The sequence below is a fragment of the Ambystoma mexicanum genome, chromosome 7q, assembly GCF_040938575.1.
Source record: "Ambystoma mexicanum isolate Mex_15411 chromosome 7q, UKY_AmexF1_1, whole genome shotgun sequence".
Lineage (NCBI taxonomy): Eukaryota > Metazoa > Chordata > Amphibia > Caudata > Ambystomatidae > Ambystoma > Ambystoma mexicanum.
This window is the reverse complement of record NC_090941.1, coordinates 644,712,242-644,735,381: the sequence shown is the minus strand read 5'-3', so window position 1 is coordinate 644,735,381 and position 23,140 is coordinate 644,712,242. Positions and strand designations below refer to the sequence as shown.

The following is a 23,140-nucleotide window of genomic DNA, read 5'->3' as shown; positions in this document are numbered from 1 at the left end:
AAACCTTATGGGACAAGCAAATGAAGAGAACAGCCAAGGTGCCCATGTGAAGCGAATTACAGAAAAGGGTGCAAGTGTGACAGAGCACCATGCAAAGGCTGGGTATGAGCAAATCACACCCCCAAAATGAACTTTAAAAATGAATGTAGTGCAGCAAGGCCAAAGACTGGCAAGAGGCAGAGCTACGACGCTGACAAAGAGAAACCAGAGGAGTGTAAACCAACACATGAAGCAGAGACCGATAAAGAGGAACTAAGTAAAGATGACTTGGTGCACAGGAGCAAGTACCAAAGAAGCTGGTTTGGGCTGAAGAGCCCAGGGATCCTAGTTGCGTGCCCTGTGATGGGTGGACCATGTGGTCTGACAACTGCGCCTAGACCAGTGAACCTTGAATACTGAAGAGCAAGCATAAGGTTGTGGTGAAGTTAAAGTCTTGGGGAACAGAACCCTGAGACTTGAGGAACTACACATGTGGTCTTCAGAAAGGAGCCCCAAGACCTTTTGTTTTTGAACTGTGTTGCTTGGAACTTGGGGGAGGGAACCCAGAGGATAGTTTGGAATTGTATAAAGTTAATTCTGAGACTTTTGTGGAACTTTCCTACACTTGGGGAAGTGGAGCTCAAAGAGAGCTAGGAGCTGGAAGAAGCTCAGAACTTTGAGTTAAACACTATTTATTTTATTATTGACACACTACACATTTTGTAGCTTTAGTTGTGAGGACAAGTATAGGTTTTGGACACAGACAGACTTTTAAGTTGAACTATTTGGCTCAGACTTTCCCTAGTTGAACTATTTGGCTCAGACTTTCCCTAGTTTCATTCAGGTAGGGGAATCCCACCTTAGGGCAAGTTAGGCCTTCTACCATCCTGACATTTGATTTAATAAAGTGTTTTATGTTGAACTTCAAGTCTGTTGTCTGTGTCTTGCTTCATGATGACTTCACAATACGCACTCTATAAAGCACTTGATTTGGGTACAGGTAATGTGGAAAACACCCACATGGCATCAAAGAAACCCATAACAGTTTAGGGTCTGCACATAAGAACATACAGTAATATTATGCATGTTTGTATATTTTCAATTTTCAGGCGATCTACGGGCATGTTGAGAGGACATACTGCGCCGATCTTTCATGTAGACATCTCTGCAGATGATAACAAAATATTTTCTATTGCTACCGACAACACAATTAAGGTCAGTCAATGTGCATGTGCAATGTGCAATGTTAATTGTGAGTCAAAAAGATGCATGACAAGCCCCAAATTAAAAATAAATCTCGAAAATATTAAAATGATATTGCATTTACTGCTGCACTTGAATTTATACATATTGATTATGACGGATTATGTTAAATACATCTTGACATGACTGGAATTAAGGGTTGTGAATATGTTAACTGCTGCACTATTTTTCGTGGCATTCTTTTTCACTTTCAAAACACAGCGTATAACATTTGCATTTCATCCTATTTGTTAATTTATTTTTTCCTGGCGTCAATAGCTTTACTCCAGTTGAAAAACCAAGAACTGGAGTCAAACTTGAAAACATTTATTTTAGGGGATGACGCAATGTTGAGTGAGCTAGACAGCCTGCAAAAAAAGTTAGATGTCTAGGGCTGGGATGGTAGAAAAACACTTGGCAAAAGGTACAATTTGCCTGATAGACATTTGTATTGTATTGTATTGTATTGTATATTTATATAGTTCTCTTTCCCCACTTGTGTCCTCAATGCACTTTTCCTCAATTGAACGCCCTTGGTGACCGTAGTCAATGTGGTTCGAAGGTTCTAGGGGATTTAGTTTAAGAGCTGCGTGTGTGCATGTTGCCGTTCTAGGACTTGGGTGGCTGTCAAGGCGCAACTAAGCAGCCCAAGAGAGGTCAGACACATGGGTGGGTGCTGGTGAGGGCTAGAGATAGCTTGCTATTGTTGAGAGAGTCTATGTGAGGCCAGCTATACCAGGTTCCTTTCGGGTGGTGGTTGCTGTATGCTAGTGCCAGAGGTGTTGAGGTATGTGAGATGTTTCAGTCTGGTCGGCTTTGTGTGCACTAGACCGGATGTGCTTAGCCGTAGGCATGTTCTATCATGCATGGATGCTTGGCCATGCCTGCGGCCCATGTCCACGCTAGTGGTGTGAGATATACGTACCTTAAGATTAGATGTTGCTCCAGGTCTTTACCAAGGGGCCTGGCTTTCATAATGTGGTAATGATCCGGATATATTAAGCCGTGACGGAGGCTACACCTGGAATTTGGGAGTCCTGTATAGTGGGAGAGAGGCCTAGACCTAACAACACAGTGTGGGTAAAAAGGCTAAGCACAGCCAGATATTAGAGTCCTGTCTAGTGGGAGAGAGGCCTACACCAATAGGTCAAATTTGCCTGATGGACAATTGCACAAAAAGGGCAGGTCACTGATGCCTATAGAGTTATGGGGATCATTATAAGTAAGTGGTTACCTGCGAAAAAGTGTTATTTGAAATACCTCCTATTTTTAAAATACCACCTAATTATGAGTTCTGATATTTACAGCATGGCGTACATATAAAGTAATGCATTGGGTAAATAACCCATATTTTTCCCACTGCAGTACTTCCTATGAATCCAACCCCAAAAATCCCCAGATTCTACCTTTAGGGGAAAATCTGATTTCAAGATCTCAAGCACTGTTGCAGGCCAGGATTTTCACGTGGGGCTCTTCCGGTGACCACCCACTGCCTGTCAGCAGAAAAACATTTGGGAGGCGGGAAATGAACTGCCAAACCTGACACTATGGAAGTTATAGATGCCACCAGGCTGTGGGGGAGATGAGTAGCTCTAAATGGCATCACTTTGAGAGAACTCAACAGTGAGGGCTCACAGCAAACGAGTATTCTGATCAAAATAGTACTTAAATGGGGTCAGGTGGATATAGCCAACAAGGGGATGTCATTCAGGTCACTGCAGGAAACAAAGGGAGTGGAGCAGTCCACATAGGGAGAACAGAGTAGTCTCTGAGCCACACTAGACAGAAAACCTGGCACACCAGAAAAATAGGTGAAAAAAGAGCCCCTTGATGTCTAGGTAGTGTAGGCAAAGCCACACTGTGCATTGGCATATTTGTAATGTTGCAATTACTAACTATCCCAATAATAGTATCTGCCGGAGCCGTTGAGAGTGCTAGTAGAATACATGAGTCATAACATGTGGGACACCTGCTGCAGAAATATTCGTCTGAAAGCCATGAATTCAAGTAATAGCGCATGACAAATTAAAATCATGACCAGAGTCTACAGGGTGCCCAAGATGATGCACTGGCGAGGCTTAAGCGAGTTTGACACCTGATAGGGCTGTGGCCATAGATGAGGCAGTTTGTAAAATATGCTGTGGAAATGCAGCACAATCACCAACATGTATAGGCAAGTGACTGAGACAATTTATGAGGTGTTATGATGTTTAGGGCTGGGATGTGGCTCAAAAACGATACTAAGGTTCTGGAAGTCTCCCGTCTCACCACTGCTTAATTTGTGGGGGTGTTTGCCAGGGCTGTGCCTCAGGACTTATTTCTGAACACCAGCACTTATTGTCTCAGGCTCAGGTCATTTAGGATGTGTTTTGAGAAATTTATTTTTTCAAATGTTCCTCTTAGTCACACAACAAGCAACAATCCTGTAAGCCATGGCGGCCCTGCTGTAGTAGCTACCCGTAATAACAATGAGCCGGAAGGTGACAGCACTGCTCTGCTGCTGTGATAAGTGGTAGCACTGACGTAGCAGAGTGGTTGGCTTTGGCGTGTGGTGTGGGCAACAGACAGGCAACCAAGATACAAGCTGCAGCTTACTAATTTAGCAGGCGTTGGAGGCTTGTATGTAAATGTTTATGAGCCAGTATTATTATGTTTTTGGCTTTTCTGCATCACTGCATGCAGTGGTGCTCAGCGGATACATGCAGGAATAGTTATGCTGGGAACTTACCATTTTTATTCTGGTATGCAGCAAGTATACTGTGCACCAGTACGTAGGCATGTGCGTGCATGCTATCAACTCACTGGGCCTCATTACGACGTTTGCGGTAGCCGTGCCGGTAATTACCTGCACAGCTGCCCAGACCTGGTACATCCCCATTGCCGGGTGCCAGTAATAATTACTCCCCATTCCCAGGTCAGAAGCACCGTCACCATCCATGCTTGCGGATGTTGGTACACCTGTCAGGTCAGACCTGGTGAGCGAAAAGGCACCCGCGACCAGAACTTGTAGTTTGCCGGTCTGGTATTAACGGCACCGGTAACTTATTGGCACTGTTACTACCGGACCGGCAAACTTGTAATGAGGCCCACTGAGTCTTAAAGAAAACTGGCACATGACTGCGAACCGTGTCACACACTCACAAGTCCCTTTAGTGTGAGATTGAGGGTCACACAGAGGACAACAGGAGCGTCGCCATCCAACAGAACCATGATAATGAGTCAAGTCGAGGAAAGCCCATTGCTAAGGAGGGGTGCCTCTGCTTTTTGCCAAACTATAGAAGAATATTTTGCTGAGGTGTTTGACAGGCAAGTTAATCAATGAATTAATGATTTTGATTGCATCTGTCCATCCCTTTACAACATGAAAGGACTAATTTGGCTTTATTTTCTGTGTGGCTAAACGGTCAAAATGGAGGCATCAGAACACTTGCTCACCGAATGCACTGAATTGTGTAACTATAATGCTTGTGGGAAATTATTTGTTTTAGGTGAGGTTTACTCTATTTATATTAAGATGTATTAATTTCACTTTCTACTTGTATGACTATTAAGAGGTGTATATTTATTAATTACTGTGTACGGTTTCTATATTCACTCAAAAACACAAATAAAATAAAACAAATAATCATTATTCCTAGTTTTGTTATGTCATTTTGATTGGTGCTTGTAAATCACGCATCCGTCATGGGTTTTGCACACAACATCCCAATTGAGCTTGTGGCAGTTGCAGCAGCAACCCCAAATAGGTTGACATTGCGGGTGTGGCAGCAGGGGGTGGGGGCAGACGTGAACGTTGAGCTATTGCCCCGACTTGGCACAGGCGTGCTAGAAACTATTTGGGCCCTGCCACTTATTTAGTTGTGAGGAGCTGGGTGAATATTTGAGAGTGGGTTCCCCCTCTTGGTGCGTGATGTACCCGATGACTGTACATGAACTTCCTGTTTTTTCAGATCTGGGATATCCAGGACCAGAGCTGCCTGCTTACAGTCTGCTCGAAAACCAGCGGAATACGAGGGGAGCTAACTGCATGCCACTTCGCTGCCGGTATCCGAGCCCTGTGTGTTGCGGCAGACGCAGTTGCGCTTCTCCCTCTCCGAATGAAGTAAGGGCCCTTTTTAGCGATATATATTGCTTTTATGTTGCATGGCTGATATATCAGTGTACGTCACTGCATGCATGACACGATTGGACTGATGATTACAGACATAGCACAAACTACACCCAGAAGTAATAAGATTTACTAACAGCATTTTATAGCGGTTTAAAAAACAGAACTTCTAATGCGTAGCTCACCATGTTTGGAACTTTTCCTGATATGTCCCTTTGTTATCTAAGTTGGGTTCTTTCACCTCCTGCTCCCCACCGGTGCAGTAGATTCCCCCGCCCCAATGGATATAGGGTTCTTTCTGAGTCCCTGGGTACGCGTATGAGAAACAGCATGGCCGACAGTGATCTGCAATGTAATAAGCCATTAAACCCTTCTTTTTGCTGAATGGCAACTGTTTTTTTCTGGAAAATGTCCCAATTCACTAGACTGAAAATTGGTCCAAATGAAGACAAATGGGATAATAACCTTCAGCCTAAATATCTGCTTGATAGTCTAGGAAGACACCACCTCTTCTGTTCATGACACATATTATTGGGCGACAGTTGCCAACACATGGCTCTCCAAAGTCAGTTTCCTAAATTGCTGAACCAGAGAATCCTACACTATTTCAAGTGGCTTCGCACAATGACTGCAATGTCCTTCCCATACAAGCATGCACTTTAAGATTTTAAGATTCTTATAAGTAGCTTATGAGAACTTATGAGGAACTGGTGGGATTTTCCAAACAATAATAAGTTCTTATATGACATCAAACACTAACTAAATTCTTTTAAAACCATATATGTTTGAAGTAGGATTTATGTAAGATTTTATAAGACTCTGATAATATTTTTGTAAGAAAATCAATAGGAAATTGTTATATGGATTAGTATGGGGCTATTACTACAAAAGAAAAAAAAGGTTTAGCCACCTGCGAAATACAGGTGGTTAGAACAGTATGTCTGTGACAGAGAGATAGTGGTCTGTGGACCCAAAGACCCTGACAGGATGATGATACCACTGTGTGCCAGCACAGGCAGACTGAATGTACAATCTGAACCTACATCTAAGAGCAGAAAACAAAGGAACCATTTATGCGGCCAGTAATAGCTGTGTTGTCACATTAGAAAAATGTTGAGAAATAATGTGCTTTAAATGTATATTAAACTGTGTGGGCAGCCATGTGTTTGAATGGACATTCACACCCGGGGAAGGGTGCTCAGCCAATCAGATGGCTGGAACAGCGGGCGAGAACACACAATCACCGCCTGCTGTCCCAGCCACCCGACGCCTTTGCCCGGGTGGCACCTTTTGTTTTTTCTTTCAATGTGGGAGGCAACAGGAAGCCTCTCCCTGTTGCTCCCCCTCCCCCAAAATGACCCGATTCCCCTCCACACCCCCTCCACTTTCCTGCAGGACCGTGGCATTGTGCTCCAGTCCCGGCGCTATTCCCTATATGGTAGCATCCATCTTTCTTTTTTCTTTCATTTTTCATCAGGAGATCGGCTGCAGGCAGTGCGGATCTCCCATCAATAAATGGTGAAAGTCATTTGCACCCCAGACTCACCCCGGGGTGTGAATGGCTTTCATGCCCTGCCATTTGGGCAGACATGGCCTTTAACGGCCCACAGCCCATGGTGAGGTCCTCGCTTCACTGGGGCCTGCCTTAGCTCGGGGTGGTGGGCTATTAAAGGCATGTCAGCACTCCTGGTGGGGCATGAATGCCATAGAATTGTGTTTCAATGGACAGTGACTAAGTGGAGCTGGAACTCTTCACAGCTCAGAACTCTGGAACCCCTCGGCGCCTTCAAGTGTTCTCTGCCCCATCTTTGCCTTGTGTTTGTTTCTCTGTTACCTCAGAACTCTGAAACCCCACAGAGCAATCAAGTTTCCTCTGTCCCGCCTCTGCCCTGTGTTTTCTTGTTTGTAAACACAGATGCAATCCTCATGCTCAAACCACTCTGCCTGCCACCTGTTTGTCTCCTATACTTAACATTGAGTAGTTTTTTCAGACTTATTGGCACCTGGAAAAGGAGGATATGCCCCTCCTATGACTTGAGACTGCCCAGTAGGTGCACCTGTCATGTCTGGATGTTTTAATTAATGAATTCACTTTATTTGATCATAAAACATTGTGTACATATTTTATCAATTTTCGTATTTACATCATTTTAATTACAGTCTCAATTTCCTTTACCAGTTTTCCAGTCATATACTTTGTTCACGTCCACATATCATTGCACCCTCACCCTCGGTTTGGTACTTGGTACATCCTTATTAACCCTAACCCCCCCACCCCCCTGCACATGTCCTTGGAATGTTCCCAAACCCTGAAACAGCTGAACCATGCCCTGGCTTAGTACACCTATCTTTCCCTTTCCAGTGTTGTGTCACACTGTGCATTGCAGAACCTCTTGAAGGAGTTTGCTCCTTCACACCCTGGCAATCCGAGATAGGCCTTGTCCTGAGACAATGTTACTAAGCGCATTACTGTGTGTCCTGCCCTCAGACTTGACTGCTGTTGTGGGGACTCAGCTGAGGTAGCTGTGCCCCAGCTGAGCCACAGTCCATTTCGCACTTTGAGGAAGCTGCTCCAACTCCAAAGGCCAAGAAGGAGAGAGGAATGAGGGGGAACATCCATGAGACTGCTACTTCTTCTGCCTCTACGGTGTTCCAGAGCCCACCAAACCCCGTTACTGTGAGGAAAAGTAAGGCACCTTGTTGGCTGCAGATCACTGGGAGACCGGTAAGCTCCCCCCTCCCGGCCCTGCAGGAAGGAAATCCGGGACAGCTGCACTCCCATCTGCCACACACCTCCTAAATTAATCCATAGCCAAAATCGCCCTGAGTACCTTATCAGATGACCTGGTCAGTATTACACCCTTAAGTATTCTTCAGATATGCCCATATGTCTCTAAACCACAGTGTAAGTAAGTAAGTCTACTGATAATAAGCCCCAGATGCTGAGCATCAATATTCAATTTGTAGGTGAAAAATAAGCAGTTATTGGGGTGGGTTCACTCCTTCCCTGCTAGTTTTGTAATTGTTTGGTTTTAATCAGACCCTAGCATAGCTACTTTTGGGTCCTCTAACCCATCCTCCCTACCTGACCCCACCACTGTCTCCAGTGATGCTTACTAACCTTATTTTGTATATTTAATGAGTACTCCTCATTAGTTTGAAGCACTTTCCCCCTTACGTTAATGTTACCTTTGTAAGTCACCTATATACATTTTGATTCTGTTTGTTTTGTTTTGTCCCTAGTATATGTCCTCATTTTTTATACCCTCATAAACTGGCTCCCTACTTGTTCTCATCTTTATGCTATTGTGCAGGCACCCTTAGTGAGATTGTTGCCACCATCTGTAAATGTTTTATTGTAAGTTATTTCTGATCAAAATTGACATCACTGTTCTTCAAATAAATACAAATACAAATACATGCATTTGGCTGTTTTTTCGTTTTGTGAACTATATAAGCAGTTAACAATTAACATGTGCAGTGAATTCCATGAATACGCGGGGTGCGCATTGTTTCTTCTGCACGCAGAAGGCCTCACCCACGTTCTGCGTGCTGTCTCGCGCAAGGCGTACAACGGCTCGCAGAGACGTGGGGAGCCTGCACGAACTCCACGCAAGTCCAGGAAACGTACACTGCATTTGATTCCATAAATCGACAAACGCAGTTTGGTGTGCAAGTACCCTGTTTTCCGTGAAATCAATTCCATGAATCAGGCTCTTCGGGCCTCATTACACGGTAGGCGGTGGACCAAGGTGTTATTAGCACCTTGGTCCATGCCGGTAAAATACCGGCACCGCCTTGGAGGAAAGGGGAATTACTGCCCTATTCCAAGGTTGGCGGGGCGGTAATTCCCCCTTCTCCCATTGCCCTTCCCCATTCCCATTTTTGCCCCATAGGGCATAATGGGAATGGGGAAGGTGCTAATTACGGTACCGCAAATTGCAGTACCGTAATTACCACCCTGGTCCCTTTGCGGGTTGGTTTTTAACGCCTGCTAAAAAGCAGGCGTTAAAGTACCAACCCGCAAAGGGACCTCGTAGTAAGACGGTAAGGGTTAAGGGTCACCGGTACCATTACCGGTGACCGTTAACCCTTACCGCCTTCCGTGTAATCAGGCCCTTAGTCTCTCATTACCTTGCTTCATTGTGAATGTGCTTCATTTGCTACCGTTATTTTGCATTGCTTCTTCATTGGCCATTGTATTGTTGGCTGGGCACCAAAGTCCACCGCCTCACAGTCAACGTTTTCCCCTCCTCCATGAGTCCCAAATGGCAAGGTGTGTACTGTAGCTATACCATCCACACAGTTGATTATAATTCAGGAAAATATATCAAGTTCCCCCTTTTCCATTCAGTGCTAATTTCTTGGAGGCACTCACTAGTATGAACCCTGGTTGGTCCAGGCCCTCACCGAGTTGGAGCCCTCCCAGTAATATGCACCCTTTGCACACACTTCTGTTATGTTTATGTTTATTGAATTTATATAGCGATTTAAGCCAAAGCGCTTTACAATATAACAAAAGTGAGAGAAGCATATTTACAAACATGAACAGGTCGTTAGAACAATAGGTAGAACTATTTACAAGGGGGGAGGTGGGGGGAGGGTAGAGGAGGGGGTAGGTGAAGGGAGTTACGGTGTAGAATTTGAGGTAGGGGGAGAGGAAGGGAGAGGGGGAGGGGAAGAGAAGGGGGAGTAATCTGGTGTCTTCATTGCCGTTAAGTAGTATTTGTTACCAATTTAAGGTCGGAGGTGAAGGAGAGAGGATGGGGAAAGGAGGGGGGCAAGGGTAGGAGGGGAGGGGTAGGGAAGGAAGTCAGGGGGGAGTGAAGAAGATGGGCTTTCAGGGAGTGGCAGAAGGATGAGTAGGTAGGGGTGGAGTGGATGGAGAGCGGGAGGGAGTTCCAGTGTAGGGGGGCCAAGAGTTGGAAGGAGCGGAAGCGTGAGGAGGTAAATGGGGTTGGGGGTACAGTGAGGAGGTAGAGGTTTGCTGAGCGGAGAGAGCGGGAGTAAAATGAGAGGAGGGAGGAAAGGTAGGGGGGCGCCAGGTCATGGAGAGATTTGAAGACAAGACAGAGGAATTGGAATTTCAGTTGTGAGAGGAAGGGTAGCCAGTCAAGTTGAGAGAGAAAGGAAGAGATAGAGTCTCGAGGGCCGAGGAGACATAGAGTACGGATTGAGGAGTGGTAGATGGATTTTAGGGGAGTTAGGTGAGAGACAGGGAGTCCAAAGAGGAGAGAGGAGCAGTAGAAGAGGCGGGAGAAAATAAGGGAGGAGATTAGGAGTTTGGAAGCATGGAATGTGAGAGAGGAGCGGATCTTGCGAATGTTATAGAGGTGGTGACGACACGCACGAGAGGTTAGTGAGATGTGGTTGGAGAAGGAGAGAGAGGAGTCGAGGTGGAGGCCGAGATTGTGGGCAGGGGAAGATATGGGGAGGTTGGAAGGTGGAAAGTGGATGAAGGGAGGGGGAGAAGGGGAGAGAGTTTTAGGAGGGAAGAAAAGCACCTCAGTCTTGTCAGTATTGAGGGAAAGAACGTGGGATGATATCTAATCTTTTATGGCCGTGAGGCAGGAAGAAAGAGTGAGGTGGAGGTCAGAAGGGAAAGAAGAGAAGGAAAGAAAGAGTTGGGTGTTGTGTAAACGTGTTGCACTCATTTTCTAATAAATACATACTTTTGTGATGATTTGATACTGATAGCACTGCAGATTGTATTGCTGGGTCCCCATTGTACCAAAGGTATTCATGTATGACTGTTTTAAAGCTAATAAATGATAATATAACAAAACATCCAGTTTAATTTTTGTTTAATTAATAAAGAGCAACAATGTTTCTCAAAATTAGTATAAACATCACAGCAAAGAGGAATGGCGTATCAATATGATTATCCATTCCCTTTCTTGCTCTAGAAGAAACAACATAACAGAACTTATTATTCAAGATAACAGTTTTGTACAATATGTATTTGTTCTCCCAGTCTGAAATATTGGCTTCTGGTTCCAGGTTTTAATCCTCTGAGCCTCCAATAAGACAAAAGAATGGCTTCAGAACACACATGAATAATAATTCTCATGTTCTGTAATGTAATTGAACTATCCTCTGGTGCACCAAATAAAGCTAGGGTTAGTTATCATTTGTGTGGGCTTCTGTAGCATCGAACAGGTGCACCCCAGTGGCAATGGCGAATGTTATGGGAAGATATAAGGAATGGGTAAAGCGCTATTAACATTGTTTGTCATTGGAGCTAGCTAGGATCAAGCCTGTATGTCCTTGGGAGTGCAGGATGTTCACCCTGTAGTTGTTCTGTTCATGCCCATGGATCAGTGGAAGGCCGAAGTGGCAACCGTTGAGTGGTGTATATCTTGCTGAGCTGATCCCACACCCCTGTGGCTCTGTGTTCCCCCATTCTGTGACTTATCCCACAGGCTCCATTTTAAGTGGCATAGCTCTGCTAAGACTGACGGAACTTACACAGGGAACAGTAGTAAAGAAGAGCTCTGGCCCCAGGAGCATGATGGCAAAAGTATGGCAGATGCCACATACTGACAAAGAAATACAGCAAACCCACAGGGGATGCAAAGGGGTGTAAAGGTGTGAAACGTTGTTGAGGGTCGTGGATTGTAATTAGAGGCTGTTATAGAGGAGAAACCCTGCAGTAGCAGCCCAGTCTCTTGCCACCTCTCCCACACTGCCATACCTTGCTTTATCCTTTTTACACTTTCCTTTTCTATTGCAGAGGCTCTTAGAGACAATTGTGTTCCAGCAAGCCTTGCTCTGACACCATTGCTCAATTCCAGGTGGTTCAAGCTGCTCAGCAGAAGCAGCTTTTCAGATCTGCCAAAGAGGCGTCCCCTTCCTGTAAGGTTGCAGTCAATGTGTATTTCCAGAGTAACAAGGAATAATGAGCTAAATTAGAGTGCAACCATCTAAGAGGCTCAACTATCCAAGAGACACATAGTTCAAGAAAGTCACCCACTGGCAAGCAACATTATACAAAACTTACAATCTCCCCTGCTTTTATACCTGCCTTACAAATGGCTTTGGATCCTTCCACAAAGATTACATCGGAATGCCTCACCTAAGTGTTCATAATACAAGCACCTGTTTAAACTAAACTCCACAGTAAATGGTACCTTCCACATCTAAACCAAAGATGCACTCCGAGTGCAACTTCCAATATGTTTTCTTTGAGCGGGTGTCACTTTTCCATTTCCAATCCTCATTAGGACGTCCACATAGCAGCCCTTTGAATAGGGTGGTCACAAACAACCTTTAGTCGCGAGTGCCTATGGGGAGCCTGGCAGTCCTGTTAGGTGATAGCAAGTGTCCTGGGTAAAAGCAAGGACAAGATGGGTGCATTATCAATAGCATCCCCAACATCTACACTTTCATTGAAACAAATCGGGAATCCTTAGCTTGCTAAATGGGAGTAGAAAGAAGATTAATGCTAGCCGAGGACTGAGAGGTGAAATACTCAGGGGGCACGTCTCAGGCAGGGTGTGCTAAAACACAGATAAAGAGGCAATGGGCCTCATTCCGAGTTTGGAGGTAAGTAACTGTCCTTACCGGCATGGAGCAAATACCGTGTCCGTGAAGTGCCCGCTAATAGACTGCTATTACAAGTTCACGTGGACAAGCTTTGCGCCATGCCAGTAATGACATTACCGCCATGCCTTTAAAGTCCTAAAAATGGCCCTTAGCGGCATCATGTAAAGCGCAGACAGCACTACCGGCATAAATTAAGACGGCATTAGCAGTCACCGCTATTAGCGGTGACCGCTAATAACGGTCACCGTAAATAAGCGGAACCGGAAGTAGTGTCATCGCACAGGAACGGGAAAGAGCACGGTGGCCATCTTTAAAAACACAATCCATTGCCATCCTGTGCACCCAGGACCTGGAGTATATTGCTGTGTACCTATATCAAACCACAACTACCATATAATGCCCCAGGCAGTGAAAAAAGGCACCTCTAGCCAGCTCAAGGAGCGCTTTAATGAAGAAGAGCTCACCATGCTGGTAGAGACCCTGGCTCAGAATGCCGATGTTGTATTTGCTGAGAGCCTCAAGAGGTAGGCAGTCATCAAGAAGAAGGAGATCTGGGCACTAGTTGCACAAAGAGTCAGCGCGGTTGGCAACACCCCCCCCAGCACAACTAAGGATGTCCGAAAGAGGTGGGATGACCTGTGCCTGCGAGTCAGGAATATCCTGTCCGCAAACAGGAGCCAGGCCATGGCAACTGGCAGAGGAGCAAACTCTCTGATAAAGCTGACCAGGTGGGAGGAGGTATGTGCCAGCACGATCGGCATAGAGGCCATTGAAGGCGTGGGTGACATGGAGTGTGGCGTCACCTCATCGGCGGAAGATGGTGAGTGTCCTAAGAAAACACTGTAATGCAGAGTCTGATGATAGTCCACCAATATGTCTGTCTAAAGTGACAAGCCATGCTCCAATACACACACATTCCCAGCCTAGTTGTCGTCCGCAGCACAGACACGTGCAGATACCTGCAGCAAGGAAATGCCATACCTGACACACACAACACTAAGATGTCAATGGCATAAGTCACACTGCATGCAGGCCACAACAGATATGCCTTTCACATAGCATACGTCCGCCCCAACATGATTCACCCCGATGGATGCCTGCATTACCCACCCATATAGCAAGCAACGTGATCATCCAAACTCCACTGCCTATTCCCCTCTATTGTGTATAAGAGCAATGATACAAATGTATGCATGATGCTTCTGAAACCATCACTCATGCTGTCCCTCTCTTCGACCCCCACAGGCTCAGATCCTGACAGCCAGGCCCGGCACTCACCCCCACAGCCGACAACACCCTGGAAGAGGGCCAGGGATGAAGGCAACAGGCTTTCCACCTCCAAAGCCCCACACAAGCCATGGCAGGCACTGAAGAATAAACTACCTCAGGATGCCACGGCACTTGTGCCGCCAAGGCCAATCACCACATTACACACAACTTCCGTGACACCGGTACACGAGACAGTTGAAGGCTCACTCTCTGCAGAGAACAGCTCTGTCAGGGAGGTGGCAGCCGCAGCAACCCTGACTGATGACGACGTGCAGGGACAGGTGTCTGTGCCCGGGGAGGATGACTCCTCCGACCTGCCAGCCACACCAGGTCCGGCACCATCCCCCCAGCTCACATTGGTCGACTCTGACCACGGCACCACCCCGGAGCAGTCTGGGGGGGAGTACATCCAAGGGAGCATGAGTCCCATAGGGGACCCAATTGCATTTGAGCATGACACACAAGCACCCTCCACCTCCACTGGTGTACTGGTGGGGGGGCAGCGTGGCAGGGCACGCTTCGCAGTGGCAGGAGGAGCTAACTACCCTGGTGAGACAGTTTGTCACTGACAATGCCCAAGCAAGGCATGAGTGGCGCGAGAATACCGGCTCCCTGGGGAAGATCATCACGGATAGCACCAGTAGACTGTGCGAGGAGGTGTCTGCCCTGCGGCAGGTCCTCAGCCGCATAGTAGATTCAATGGAGGCTGAGCGTCCGGCCCCCCAAATGGAGCAGGCGGCCACCCCATCTTCCTCAAGTTCCACGCAAACCAGCCCACTACGCAGGTCGGTGCGCACCCTTCGCCGCCCAGACATGCCACCACCAGGTGCAGGGAGTGGCAGGATGTAGACTGGCCAGCCTGATGAAGGCAATAGACAATTGTTTGGATACCATGTGTGGGGGAGTTGTGGGGGGAAGGGGTGAGGGTGTGTGGGGGAGTTGTGGGGGGAGTGTGAGGGGGGTGAAGGTGTGTGGGGGAGTTGTGGGGTGAGGGGGAGTAGGGGGAGGTTGTGTAGGGGAGTTGTGGGGGTATGGGGGGGTGTGTGTGGTGGAGGGTTAGTGCACTTTCATCTTGAAACGGAGAAATAGGTCCCTCTACTCCGTTTAGTGTCTAGTAATGCAATGTTGTATCATATTTGTTCATGCGCCACAAAAAAGTAAAGATGCCTCACAGTAATTTCTGTGAAACCCACTCAAGTTTTTATTGAGTGGCCATTTTCATTCTTAAAGTGGCCCTATGTCATGACACGTGTTTCGGCGGCTACATCGCCTTTCTCAGATTAGGGCTAATCTTCAAACCAAAAAAATCAAATTAGATTCATCAATTCTAATTCATTTTTAAAAGAATTAATGTAGCATAGTTAACCAATTGCAAGGCATTGTGGGCAGCCCAGAAATAAAACGAAAAAATCAAAACAGAGTGTCATTTCATATTGTCATTGCAGTTTCATCAGATTATGACATATAGATAATCCAAATGGTATTTGGAATTCATTTCGAATTGCATTGTTCATACCATCACAGACATGAGGAATGGGGAAAAGGGAAGGAAGGTTAGGAAAAGAAAAACAAAAAGAAAAAACACAAATGCACAGGAGGAGACATGAAAAAGACCTGTACATTTTTCTCGATTAATACAAAGGTGATTAACACACACAGAATGTATGAGCAAAATAGTACTGCTATCTCATGGGTGGATGGCCACCTCTTACCTGTGTTGTCTATCTGTGTTTCCAAAGTCTTGAGAAATTGAAAAAGTCATGGGTTAAATCCCCACCTGATAGGTAAAAGCGTATTTGTTAATATTTATATTCTTATATCATGTTTGCAGTATTGAAATTGCTAAGTCCGATTTTTATTGTATAACTATGGTTAAATCCAACCTGTCTTGATTCTTAATGAGTGCGCATTAGTGATTTTTGCAGAGTGTCTTGGACGATAGCATGCGTTCCCCAATTCCCTTGTTTATCTATGTGCATCATCATCAAATAATACCATTCTGTTTTACGTTTCTGGACATCGCAAATCTTTTAGATACATTCTCCCAGTGCTGTGCGAAGTTCTGGCATTCTAGGGCTTAACTCAAAAGTCCTAGGCGTTTGCCGTCACTGTGTTCTTTTCCACGATCTTTCGCGGTCCGATGCCTAGTGAGTTATGTTTGTTGAATGGAGTCATGGAAACGGGAGTAGTCCTATCTCTGTTTCCATTATGGCCGCCATATTTAGGGAAACTTACTATAACTTATCAATGAAATATGTGTTCATGTATTATCCTACACTTACATTTAAATTGATCTAGTTTGGAAAACCTAATTGTTTGGAACATAATTCTTGCTGATCCTAATTTGCTAGGCTAAAATAAAAAAGCTGATAACCAGCCTAATATCAGCTGATGCGTACTTAAGTAAATGCAGGATGTTGTACGTGTTAGTCAGAAAGATTATTAGAAGTGCTGCATGCTGGGATGTGATTGATTAATTAATATGAGAACTGTATCCAGTTGAGGTCCACCCTCAAAATGCATTTACTAGATAGACACACGCATGCTTTCTCCAAGCAGAAATATCTTTAAATTAACAATCCTAATTACTTAATTTGCGAGGTATTAACAATCCTAGTCTCTCCCAGTCTCTCCCAGGGGTTATTCACCCAAGAACAAGTCATTGGGCTGTGTTCGTGCTGGTAGAGAGATTCCCAGACCCCCCTTTGTTTTGAATAAATTAACTTTGGGTTTCACCTTAAGTTAACAGGGCGATCCAGACGTGGACCCCTTGCTCACTGTTCTTAGAGAGGCAACAGTTTCACCTCACTGATGATGCCCAACAAGGCTGAAACACGTGTATGGGGTTACTGATGGTACTCTTGTTCAGAGGAGAATTGCCTAGCATTTCGGCGCTGGACTGCCCCTGGGCAGGACAAAGGCTGATATGCAGGGAAATTTCTTCTCTGTGAAAGGGACAGTGAGCTAAAGACTTGGTAGAGTCTCTCCCTGGGGTTATTCACCCAAGAACAAGTCATTGGGCTGTGTTCGTGCTGGTAGAGAGATTCCCAGACCCCCCTTTGTTTTGAATAAATTAACTTTGGGTTTCACCTTAAGTTAACAGGGCGATCCAGACGTGGACCCCTTGCTCACTGTTCTTAGAGAGGCAACAGTTTCACCTCACTGATGATGCCCAACAAGGCTGAAACACGTGTATGGGGTTACTGATGGTACTCTTGTTCAGAGGAGAATTGCCTAGCATTTCGGCGCTGGACTGCCCCTGGGCAGGACAAAGGCTGATATGCAGGGAAATTTCTTCTCTGTGAAAGGGACAGTGAGCTAAAGACTTGGTAGAGTCTCTCCCAGGGGTTATTCACCCAAGAACAAGTCATTGGGCTGTGTTCGTGCTGGTAGAGAGATTCCCAGACCCCCCTTTGTTTTGAATAAATTAACTTTGGGTTTCACCTTAAGTTAACAGGGCGATCCAGACGTGGACCCCTTGCTCACTGTTCTTAGAGAGGCAACAGTTTCACCTCACTGATGATGCCCAACAAGGCTGAAACACGTGTATGGGGTTACTGATGGTACTCTTGTTCAGAGGAGAATTGCCTAGCATTTCGGCGCTGGACTGCCCCTGGGCAGGACAAAGGCTGATATGCAGGGAAATTTCTTCTCTGTGAAAGGGACAGTGAGCTAAAGACTTGGTAGAGTCTCTCCCAGGGGTTATTCACCCAAGAACAAGTCATTGGGCTGTGTTCGTGCTGGTAGAGAGATTCCCAGACCCCCCTTTGTTTTGAATACATTAACTTTGGGTTTCACCTTAAGTTAACAGGGCGATCCAGACGTGGACCCCTTGCTCACTGTTCTTAGAGAGGCAACAGTTTCACCTCACTGATGATGCCCAACAAGGCTGAAACACGTGTATGGGGTTACTGATGGTACTCTTGTTCAGAGGAGAATTGCCTAGCATTTCGGCGCTGGACTGCCCCTGGGCAGGACAAAGGCTGATATGCAGGGAAATTTCTTCTCTGTGAAAGGGACAGTGAGCTAAAGACTTGGTAGAGTCTCTCCCAGGGGTTATTCACCCAAGAACAAGTCATTGGGCTGTGTTCGTGCTGGTAGAGAGATTCCCAGACCCCCCTTTGTTTTGAATAAATTAACTTTGGGTTTCACCTTAAGTTAACAGGGCGATCCAGACGTGGACCCCTTGCTCACTGTTCTTAGAGAGGCAACAGTTTCACCTCACTGATGATGCCCAACAAGGCTGAAACACGTGTATGGGGTTACTGATGGTACTCTTGTTCAGAGGAGAATTGCCTAGCATTTCGGCGCTGGACTGCCCCTGGGCAGGACAAAGGCTGATATGCAGGGAAATTTCTTCTCTGTGAAAGGGACAGTGAGCTAAAGACTTGGTAGAGTCTCTCCCAGGGGTTATTCACCCAAGAACAAGTCATTGGGCTGTGTTCGTGCTGGTAGAGAGATTCCCAGACCCCCCTTTGTTTTGAATAAATTAACTTTGGGTTTCACCTTAAGTTAACAGGGCGATCCAGACGTGGACCCCTTGCTCACTGTTCTTAGAGAGGCAACAGTTTCACCTCACTGATGATGCCCAACAAGGCTGAAACACGTGTATGGGGTTACTGATGGTACTCTTGTTCAGAGGAGAATTGCCTAGCATTTCGGCGCTGGACTGCCCCTGGGCAGGACAAAGGCTGATATGCAGGGAAATATCTTCTCTGTGAAAGGGACAGTGAGCTAAAGACTTGGTAGAGTCTCTCCCAGGGGTTATTCACCCAAGAACAAGTCATTGGGCTGTGTTCGTGCTGGTAGAGAGATTCCCAGACCCCCCTTTGTTTTGAATAAATTAACTTTGGGTTTCACCTTAAGTTAACAGGGCGATCCAGACGTGGACCCCTTGCTCACTGTTCTTAGAGAGGCAACAGTTTCACCTCACTGATGATGCCCAACAAGGCTGAAACACGTGTATGGGGTTACTGATGGTACTCTTGTTCAGAGGAGAATTGCCTAGCATTTCGGCGCTGGACTGCCCCTGGGCAGGACAAAGGCTGATATGCAGGGAAATATCTTCTCTGTGAAAGGGACAGTGAGCTAAAGACTTGGTAGAGTCTCTCCCAGGGGTTATTCACCCAAGAACAAGTCATTGGGCTGTGTTCGTGCTGGTAGAGAGATTCCCAGACCCCCCTTTGTTTTTAATCCTAATTACTTAATTTGCTAGGAACCAACTCCCCTCCAAAAACACAATTCTTTCCCATAATTGGGGGAGGGGGAAACCATCATTATGGCTCTCCTAGGTGGGGCATGTTACCCCGGTGCCGCTGCCTCTGGAGCCCAGGACCCTTGTACAATTACCATGGTTAACATGCCCCACCTAGAAGAGACATAACAATGGTTTTCCCACCGCCCCCAATTATGGGAAAGAATGGTGATTTTGGAGGGGGGTTGGTTCCTGGTCACCTGAATTGAAAAAAATGTGCTATCACTACAGCTACCAGAATTCCTTGAGACTGAAATTGAAACTAATTAGTAACACCTGAAAAGAAAGACTGCCTCCTGGAAGATTGTTAGAGGCATGAAAGCGCTTGGAGGAGAAGATCAACGGAACTGCAGCAGGTATACATGACTGGGAACTAGAGTGCGTGCCTCATCTTCCTTTTTCTACACGATGTTACAAGAGTCCCGGGCTCCAGAGGCAGCGGCACCATGGTTAACATGCCCCACCTGGGAGAGCCATAATGATGGTTTTCCCCCCTCCCACAATTATGGGAAAGAATTGTGCTTTTGGAGTGGAGTTAGTTGGTTCCTGGTCACCTCAATTGAAAAAATTGTGCTATCACTACAGCTACCAGAATTCCTTGAGACTGACATTGAAACTAATCAGTAACACCTGAAAAGAAAGACTGCCTCCCTGAAGATTGTTGGAGAAATGAAAGCGCTTGGAGGAGAAGATCAACTGAACTACAGCAGGTATACATGACTGGGAACTATAGTGCGCGCCTCATCTTCCTTTTTGTATATATTATTCTATAATTGGTCAATGCTTTGCACTCAATAACTAAATGATAAACTGTTTCAGTGCAAGAATCAGAGCAGAGTCTGTAGGTTCTCAGTTCATAGCGTATATGCAGCTGAGGACCTAAGATCTCAAGTTTTGGCAAACAATTCAACCAAAAATTGAAGATACCATCTACGAGCTGAAGATGACGGAAACATCCAGAGCTAAGGTCTTAATTCATCAGTAGGAGTATACATCAGACTATGTGCCTTATACCTTCACAACCTTTGTAGATCCTCCATTTTCCATTTTCTATCCCAATTATTTATGATCTTGTTCAGAGCAGTCAATGAGACTTTCATATTTATATCCATAAGGGAAATACATTTTAAACATCTCTTTCTAAAACACTTAGTAAAAGTATTAGTTGCAGAGCTCATCATTCGTTTTAGATGGTGAATTATTCCAGAATCCTCACGATCAAACATTTTCCAATACAAGGGAATGGATTTGTGTATATATATTGACCACTAGGATTGTAATCCGAGCTCCAACCTTATCACATTAATGGGGACAAACTTGGGTATATGTAAGGCTTCCTTCAGTACATGCCCCTCACGAAAATTAAGAAAACATTGTGAAAAAAGATTAATTCAATACCATTGAAGTCAGTTGACGTTGCTTTTGATCTAGAGAATTCTAGAAAAGGTTTGAGGGAATAAGCACATAGCCTCTTATAAATACCCTTAATTAGAGATGTACACAATCTTGTCTTACCCAACAGCCTCCCCCTTTGAAGTTCTTGTGTATTTCTGTTGGAGAAAAGGAAACCAAGGTAACAGAAGTCATTAATTTCCTGAACACTCAAATTATTAACAAATCATTTATACTTTCTCCTCACTCTCTGATTTGAAATCACTGTAATCTTTGATTTCTGAGGATTCCGTGTAAAATTATTCTTCTCAAGATATCTTACTATCCCATGCAGAGCCCGCTGAAGACCCGTTGGTGTGAAGTCCATCAACAACAGGTCATCTGCATATGCCATACAATTAACCTTAACAGAGTCCATTTCTGGAGTGTACATATTTCATTCCGCACTGCTTGGCCACAAGTCTGACATGTATACATTTAAAAAAGTTGTTGACTGGAATTTCGCAAGATAATGCACCTTCAGCATTCAATCTCATCTTGACAGTATTTTTGGAATGTAGCAGCTGAATAATTCGAGGTAGCCCTGGATTCATAGCCAAGTTCTTCAATTTATCCCACAACAATTGTCGGTCAACATTGTCAAAGGCTTGTGACAAATCTAAGGTTGCTACATACAACGTTCTTCCTGTGGCTCCACCCGCCTGTGTCAGACATGATAACAATGTAAAGCCTCTGAGTATGGTTCCTGAACCTTTTCTAAAACCTATTTGAAGTGGACTTAGTATTTTATTTATATTTCTCCATTTGTTCACCTCTTGTATAATAATATCGGATACAATCTTTGAGGGCACATCTGTCAGAGAGATAGGCCTATAACTGGATGTGTCATCTCTAGGCCCTTTTTTATAAATTAATACAAGGAATGCAGCGTGCCATGTTGAAGGAAAATGATTATGCTTAATTATATTTGAGAAAAGTTTCTGACCACAGAACATAGTTCTTTTTTAAAAGTGTATTAGTTAGTCCATCAGGGCCATGAGCCCTAGAGTTGTTTCACTTTTCAATTATATATTCTATCAGCTCTCCATCCAAATCATACTCCCACATACAATCCTCCTTCACACCATCTCATTACAACCCCTTTCATTCTAATCCTCCTGCCAAAATGTTGCACTAAAGAACTGTACCCAGACATTTTCTGATATCATGGAGGATTGTTTTCTAATCTGTGCTTCTTTTCTAAATTTCATGTACCCCATATAGCTCTTGAGTTATGTTTAACAATATCTGCCAATAGTTCTTGATTTGATTTGACAACCCAATTATAATTTCTTAGCCAGGATTGACCATTGTTTTTAACAGAACAACTCATGAAGTTCTCCGTTCTACAAACCCAGTCTTTCTCAAATGCATAAAGTGTAACCTGCCAAACACTCAACTCCTTATTGACATATTCATGATTTTTAGAAAACTGTGCCACTCTGTTTCCTTCTGTACTTACAATTAAATCCGCACATTTGGACTTCTCACTCATGACTACTAAATTGTCCAGCATAATTATTGCAGATAAAAGTCCATGATCGCTTCTTTTTGTCTTAGTTACCACAAAAGACTTTACTAGGTTGATATCAATATTAGCTACATAGATATAATCTATAACAGATTCACACCCTGAATCATACCACATCGATGAAGGCTTTGTTATTTCTCTAGACAATGTACTGAGCTGTATAAAACCCTACCTTGCTAGAAATACTGCCCAAATCCTTCCATTGCTTCTCTTTTGAGTTTTTGGCATTCAAACATCCCCCACCAGAAATCGTTTGCAGATCATCAAACTCAAATTCATCAGGAATTATGGCAGCGCATTCACTATTCAAATCACCTGCCAAAATGATGAAGCCATTTTCCCGAACACCTACACATTCTGTCAAAACATTATCGATATCATTGAGGAGTAAATCAAGTTCAGCTTTTACAGGATTAAAATAGACATTAATAACCAACACCACATAATTCATTTTTCCACATTTGTCAATTATTTCAATTGCTAGGAAGGATTTAGATAATGAATTATATCTTTTCACTATCCTACCCTGATTAATTTTAACAGCCGTCAATATTCCGTCCTGCGGGCGGCCCCTCAGACCTTTTGTAGCATTTTATTTTTAAAACACTGAATCCACCTAGTTGAGGAATTTCAGAGAGCCATGTTTCTTGTAAACACACAATATCATGTTTAAAAAATGTGTTGCTCATACTTTCATCCAAGAAACTATTAAACCTGCTGGTATTCCAGGACATAATCTTTAGATTGTTATAAAGTGACCTGCAAGAGAAGAGTGTTGAGA

The 23,140-nt window shown here is 44.7% G+C and overlaps 1 protein-coding gene across 2 annotated transcripts in view; it reads left to right on the top strand.

Moving 5' to 3' along the window:
* The window catches only part of LOC138528519 (cilia- and flagella-associated protein 337-like), an 875,503-nt gene that overhangs the window by 341,643 nt on the left and 510,720 nt on the right, over positions 1-23,140 (top strand). For both annotated transcript variants that reach the window (XM_069640251.1, XM_069640252.1), the window contains 2 exons: positions 1,089-1,194; positions 5,172-5,323. In XM_069640251.1, the coding sequence (XP_069496352.1) occupies positions 1,089-1,194; positions 5,172-5,323 (258 nt within the window). The remainder of the gene's footprint in view (positions 1-1,088; positions 1,195-5,171; positions 5,324-23,140) is intronic.